Below are 6528 nucleotides of genomic sequence, written 5' to 3'. Positions count from 1 at the left end.
TCACGTTCGACTCCGCCGACCTGTCCCGCACGGCTGTCGCCAGGGCGTCCTTCGTCCACTCCACTTTCGAGTGCGCCTCGCGGCCTCGCGCCTCCTCTCGCGAAGGAGAGGAGGGCGCGCGCTTCACTCGGAGGTGCGGCTTGTGAGCAGGCGCACCAACTTGCGCAAGGCGCGCTGGAGCGACGTCACCCTCGACCATGCGTACTTCCGCCAAACAAAGTTCGAAGGCTTCTCCCTCTCGCACGCCTTCCTCGTCGAGGCGTCCCTCGACGGCGCGCCGCAGAGTGGCGCCCCTCCAGCAGCCTTCTACCGCCGCCACCGCCACCGCCGCCCCACGGTCACGCCGCTCACGATCGCAGCCCGCACGCAGGCGCCAATCTCGAAAGGGCCACTCTCCAGGCGCTCGCGGCGCCGCGTGCGTCGCTGCGCGGTGCGCTTCGCACGCCTTGCGGATACACGCACACACAAAGATAAACGCCGCATAACCCGGCAATCAAGCCCACGCACACTCTCCCTCTCGAGTCTCCGCGCACAACCGAGTCTCGTGCGACACCTGCCGTGCGGCCAGGCGCCAACCTCCGCGGCGCCAACCTCCGCTCCTCGCGCTTCCCGCGCTGCGACGCCACCGGCTCCGACTTTGCCAACGCTCAGCTTGACGGCGCCGACTTCTCCTTCGCCTCCCTCGACCGCGCCAGCTTCCGTGGGGCGGCGGTTGGAGGCACCACCTTCCTCTCGGCGAGCCTCGACTTTGCCACCTTTGACGGGGCGGTGGGGCTGGAGCGAGCCGACTTGCGGCAGTACACGGGCACCGCCTTCGGGATCAGCTGCGCGCAACCGTGCTGCGCATGCCGCAGCATTTCCGCGTGATCTGATGCGGCGTGGCCTCTTGTATGTTGTTTTTGGCTATTGGAGGAAGGGCTTCTCGACCAGACTGCGTCGGCTATCTAGACAAATGCATGGACACGACTTGATAATTTTACGTACTCGGTACTGTATCGTGTAACTCATATGTACCTGTGTAGGTTGAGACATGAGAGAGGCCAGAGGAGAGAGGTGTGGTTTTGAACATGGCATATGTGTTTGACAGTACGAAGGTGGTGTACCCTGTGGGGTCATCCACGGTACAGTTGGTTGCTGTGCAGCCGGGGGGCAGCGAGGCGAGACTGAGGCCCTGCTCTCGCAAATACAGTATGGACAGTGGTGGTGCCTGCGTCGCTACACGCTAGACCCCGATGAGGTCCATGTCAATCACTGACGTGAGCGAGGTCCCCTGCCGACCGCTCTTCGTCGTTTTGAGCGGCGGCGGCGGCGGCTGCTGCAGCCACCGCGACGACATCACCTGCCGCATCGTCCAGCGCTTGCTCACCTCGATCTGCAGCATGCCGTCAAGCAGCTTAAGTAGCTCGGCCGACCAGGGCGGCAGCCTCTGTTGGTACAAGGCGAAGATGGCCGGCACTGTCGGCTGTCCCGCCGCCTGCGCCTCCCGAATCGCCCCGAACCTCCAGTCCGCGGGGTGGGCCACATCGAGCGGGAAAAAGCCAAAGGCGAGTGAGAAGAGGCAGACACCGAGCGACCAGACGTCGGCGGCTTCTGCGAAGTAGAAGCCGTCGCCAGACGTCGCGAGCACCTCTGGAGCAGTGTACGACTTTGTGCCCGAACGCCGCTTGATGGCCTCCTTCAGCGGCTGGCCGTTTGAATCCCGCCTGAACACGTGCGCCAGACCAAAGTCGCACAGCTTGACGCTGCCGCTGTCGTCGAGCAGCAGGTTCTCCAGCTTCATATCGCGGTGCACGACGCCGCATGCGTGAACATGCGCGAGGCCGTCGCTCATACCGCGCATAAGGGATGCCAACTGATCCTCGGGCATCGACACGCCCTCAGCGGCGGTCATCGCGACGGAGAAAAGGTCGCCAGCGCGGCAGAGCTCGAGGACGATGAAGTGCTGTCCGCGGAAGAAGTAGTGACCCAAAAGCGACGCAACATTGGGGTGCCCCGAAACGATCTGGTGTGGCGCGACCTCGGCGGGAGCCTCGCGGGAGCGCTCACCCTTAAGCTGCTTGATCGCAACCTCCTGCCCTGTGTCGGCGTCAAACCCGAGGTAGACTCGTCCGGTGGCGCCGCTGCCGAGCACGATGCCGCTGAGGACGAAGCGTCCAACGCGAGGTGGGAGAGGATCTGTTGGTGTATCGTCGTCGGAATCCGAGGTGCGCCGCTGCTTGGAGCAGATGAAGGTGAAGGGCATGTACTCGGCGGAAGGTTGCGAGAGCGGTCAGCGGCTCAGCGCTGTGCCCGACGGCGTACCACCCTTGTACCACCCTTGTCCCAGTCAAGTCTGTCTCCTTGACCGCCGATTTTCGCGAGGATTGCAATACTCTTCCTAGTAGCGGAAAGAAAAATTAAAGAACACAAGTCTCTCGCGGAAAGAAGAATAAAGAAGAATTTTACTTGCGCCCTCGCACAAGAGGAAGAAGAAACTCCAATAGCCTTTGGTCGTCGCCCCGCTACAGGAATGTACTTGAACTTGTAGGTGTGGGAGATCCGAGAGATTTTTAGCAATACCAAACAAACTCTCTCTCTCCAAACAACTCTAACACTCACACGTCATTTTGTTTTGAGATCCGAGTGAAGCAAGGGGCACTCAACTTAACCAATGATGTAGGCTCTATCTAGCATTGAACATGACTCTCTCTCTCCTCTTGAACATGATGATCTCGCAGTCACAGACAGAGCCCCTCCTTCCCGTTGGAGCGCACTCTACACCTCTCATCTCCACGCATGCACGATCCCCATGAACAGTACACCCGGACTCGCCCCGTTAGCTCTCCACTGTCCATGCTGCTGAAACTCATGCATTTGACGCACCTACCTACTTGGGGCTGACGACGATCTCCGCGCTCGCCGCCGTCTTCATCTCGGCGGTGGCGGCTGCGGCGGCTGCGCCGGCGCGAAGGTTCGCCTTGATGCCGTGCAAGTCCATCATGAAGAAGGGCACGCCCGGGAAGGGGTCGTCCATCACCGCGACAACCTCGGTGTCGGTCGCGACGTGGAGGGAGTCGAGGTGGATCTGGGCGCGGCGCGGGTCGGTGAAGGAGAAGGCGATCAACAGCAGGATCCAGGCGCCGTCGATGAGGAGGGTGCACGGCGCCGAGTAGATGCCGAGCGCGATCGACCCGGCGAGTGCGGCGATGGCCCCGGCGCCCATGGCGAGGTCGAGGCGGAGAGCCGCGGCCGACGGCGCGTTGGACGCGGCGGCGAGCGAGCGATTGAGCAGCAGGTTCATCCCGATCCAAAGGATGAGGCAGACCTGGAAGGACTCCAGCCCGAGGAACCACGAGTAATCCTCGCGCACGCCCGGGATGGTGCCCGCGTGCGCGAGCAGCGACGTCGCCACGAGGGCGGTGCCGGCCAGCTTGACGAGGAGCACGGGCTGCTCGCTCTTCATGTGCTCGTACACGCAGACGGTGGCGACGTGGCAGCCGAGGAGCGCGGCGCATACCACCCACCCGACCGCGGCGATCACCGAGCCGGGCCGTCGCCGCATGAAGTCGCGCGTGCCCCAGCCCTCCGTCTCCTCGTGGCCGAGCACCGCGACGGTGGTGAAGTACGTCAGCGTCGCCGTCGTGAGCATGGCGGCCGCTGAGAGGCTCAGGAAGAAGCGCGCGCTGATGGTGACACGCGGCATGCCCCTGGCGCCTGCTTCGACCCACGTGCTGAGCTTGGCCGCACCGCGGCCCGCCTCGAGCGAGTCGCTCATCGTGAAGCGACCGCCGCTGGCGGTGAGGCGCGCCGGCGCGGCGACGTCCGACGCGAGGATGTCGAAGACGAGCGGGCGGAACTTGAGCGGCGAGGTGATGGCGTAGATCCATTGGTTGAAGATCTGCAGCACGGCGAGGATGAAGGGCAGCGCCTTGAAGTGGATGTGCGAGTTGTCGACCGGCGCGTTCGGGTCGATCGCCATCCCCGTCCCGTAATTCTCGCCGTACCCGAGGTTGGTGAGGAGGTTCACGGCCATCCAGGCCATGCCGCCGAGCTCGAGCACGGCGAAGATCAGCGCGTACGCGACGAAGCGCATTCTCTTCTCCTTGGGGATGGCGGGGTCGGTGGCAAAGTAGACGTGCGCCATCTGCGAGAGCAGGAAGAAGGCGATGCTCGACTGGTTGCCGATGAAGGGGAGGGAGTGAGCGAGCGGCGACGTCTTGGAGGGGTTGAAGGTGAAGACGAGCTCGAAGATGGTGGTGGCGACGATGAGGAGCACCGAGGTCAGGGCCTGGTGGAGCATGCCGCCGAGGCCGCCGATGCAGACCGTGCGCACGAGCGCGAGCACGGCGACGACCTGGTAGAGCAGGACGGAGAGGTCGAAGAGGGGCTGGGCAAAGAGGGTGCCGGGGAGGTAGTCGAGGAGGATGCAAGGGTGGTACGTGGAGTACATGTGCAGGATCGGATCGCGGTTGCGGTCGAAGCCGGCGAAGAAGCGGAGGCAGAGAGCCGAGGAGCCGTAGCCCGCCGCCAGAACCACGAGCGTGAGGCCCCAGTAATACTCGGGAGAGGCGAAGTTGCGCGAGAGGCGGGTGATCGCGCGGCGCGACGTCTCGGCCGCCTTCTCGGCCGCGGCCGCGTACGCCGGATCGTCCGCAACGCGCGCGATCGCGATGCCGAGCACGAGGACGATCGGGATGTTGAGGAAGAGCTTGAGCGGGTTAGACCACGAGCGCCGCGCCTCGTGGTCAAAGGTGGAGAAGTAGATTTGCCAAAAGTGCAGCGCGAGCATGCCAGACTGAGCGGCTAGGAGGAGGCCCGAAGCCGATCGCGCCACCTGCCGCGCGAGGAAGAGGCGCGCCGCGGCGAAGAGGCTGAGGAGCTGCATGCTCTCGAAGAAGCAGAGCCAGGCCCACTTTACGACCTCCAGCTGCGTGCTGCCGCCGGTCATGGTGAGGGTGGCGCAGACGAGGCCGAGGAGCACACCCGAGGTGATGCCGAAGGCAAGAATCGTGCGGTGGTGTGTCGCGCTCATGAAGAGGAGGAGGACCCACGCCCAGCCAAACCCACCAGAGACGCTCTGCGACAGAGCCCACAGTGCCGTCCGGAAGAGGTACTGGTCGCGAGAGAGCGTCCCTGCCATGGCGTCGTGCTCGCGATGGGTCATGATGATGAAGCTGAAGCCCTCAAAGCACATTGCGGCCGCGTATACCCAGCAGAGCGCGTGTGACGCCTTGTCGCCGGCGCGGATTGAGTGCGCAATCAAGAAGAGGCCGACGATATAGACGGCGCCGACCCATGAAAGGCCAGCGGCGAGCTCGAGCGAGGGGAGGAAGGCGTCGCCGCTCGGCAAGGTGTTGATGGGAGGCATGGCTTCTGAGGACGCTGTTCCTGCTCTTTCGCGCGCTCTGCACCTTGGTCCTGCTTGCTGGTGGTGTCACGCTAAGGGCGTAGACCTTACTCGAGTAGTCACACGGCGGCCTTTTTTTTATCGATTTCGTCTGACTGCCCCGGCTAGTTCCCGAGGTCGCGCGGGAGTGACTTGTGTCTGTGTGTGATACTCACTCACACGCGGGAGTGACCTACAATGCGGCTGACTGTGTTACGCGATGACCGTCCCCCTTCCGACCTTCATGGACTGGCCTTCATGTGATAATGAGTCGCCGTCGCCGGCAAATGTATAACCTTTTGCGTGTGCATGTGGATGTGCGCGCGTGCGCGTGCGGTGCGGCGGCGGCTCGGCTATCAGACTCGAGCGGAGCTCGTTCAGACTCAGCAGAGTTCACACAAGCCAACGGGCGCAAGGGCGCAAGCTCGCGCGCTCGACCCTGTCACCCTTGGTCCTCGGCCAAAGGATTTGCTGGTGTCACGCGATGGCCGTGTTGGGCGATGACCGTCAGAGCACCGAGTCGCCCCTTCTCCGACTGCCCCCGCTAGTTCCCGAGGTCGCGCGGGAGTGACCCCTGCGTCCCCCGAGACCAAGCGCGGTTGGGATGGTGGGTTGGAGAGGGCTCGTTGCGAGGAAGGGAGGCTGTGTAGAGTAAGAAGCCGACCCCCCCCCCCCCCCCCAGTACAAGGGAGCCGCCCTTCTCCCTTCTCTCGAGCGGGCTACACTTGGAGCATCGGCCTGGCAGACGGAAGCACGGACGGATCGCCCACTGCCTGGCAGGTTCTGGCAGCTTGGCGGCTCGCCCACTGCCTGGCAGAGGCTGGCAGCTGGACGGAGACGGCGAGCGCGGTGTTGTGGGCCGAGCGGCCTGAGTTTCAGCCTGAGATTCTTTTATGGTCTCGTGAAAATTTCTGAAGATATAGAAAAATAGAACTCTCCCCAAAACCTTGCTCAGCTGATCCAGCATGGGCCGTAGGCCAGCCCTGGGCAAAGTAAGAAACCAGTACCTCAACCGGCTTCCCTGAGCGTCACAGCTCGGTGATCGCGCCGGCCGGACACCACTGAGACGGCCGTTCCGGGCATTTGAACGCGACCTTTGGGGGGGGGGAGACATGGGCCCCATGGGCATGGCTCTCGCAGACTGGACTCCTCTTGGTCCCTCT

General features: G+C 63.5%; 2 protein-coding genes across 2 annotated transcripts; both read right to left on the bottom strand.

The window, feature by feature from the left end:
* Positions 1-978: 978 nt before the first annotated feature.
* CIPK1 (CBL-interacting protein kinase) lies at positions 979-2331 on the bottom strand. Its single transcript, XM_005792643.1, has one exon. The coding sequence runs from the start codon at positions 2240-2242 to the stop codon at positions 1223-1225; it is 1020 nt and encodes a 339-aa protein (XP_005792700.1). The 5' UTR covers positions 2243-2331; the 3' UTR covers positions 979-1222.
* A 302-nt stretch (positions 2332-2633) lies between these two features.
* Positions 2634-5397, bottom strand: EMIHUDRAFT_471379 (hypothetical protein). Its single transcript, XM_005792642.1, has one exon. It carries the CDS (start codon positions 5345-5347, stop codon positions 2867-2869), a length of 2481 nt encoding a protein of 826 aa, XP_005792699.1. The 5' UTR covers positions 5348-5397; the 3' UTR covers positions 2634-2866.
* Between the last annotated feature and the right edge of the window lie 1131 nt (positions 5398-6528).

The sequence above is a fragment of the Emiliania huxleyi genome, assembly GCF_000372725.1.
Source record: "Emiliania huxleyi CCMP1516 unplaced genomic scaffold EMIHUscaffold_1056, whole genome shotgun sequence".
Taxonomy (NCBI): domain Eukaryota; phylum Haptophyta; order Isochrysidales; family Noelaerhabdaceae; genus Emiliania; species Emiliania huxleyi.
This window is presented reverse-complemented; position numbering and strand designations above follow the sequence as displayed.

Excerpts from the sequence above, each read along its gene's own strand:
- CIPK1 (XM_005792643.1), bottom strand. The coding sequence starts at position 2,242 with ATGCCCTTCACCTTCATCTGCTCCAAGCAGCGGCGCACCTCGGATTCC.
- EMIHUDRAFT_471379 (XM_005792642.1), bottom strand. The coding sequence starts at position 5,347 with ATGCCTCCCATCAACACCTTGCCGAGCGGCGACGCCTTCCTCCCCTCG.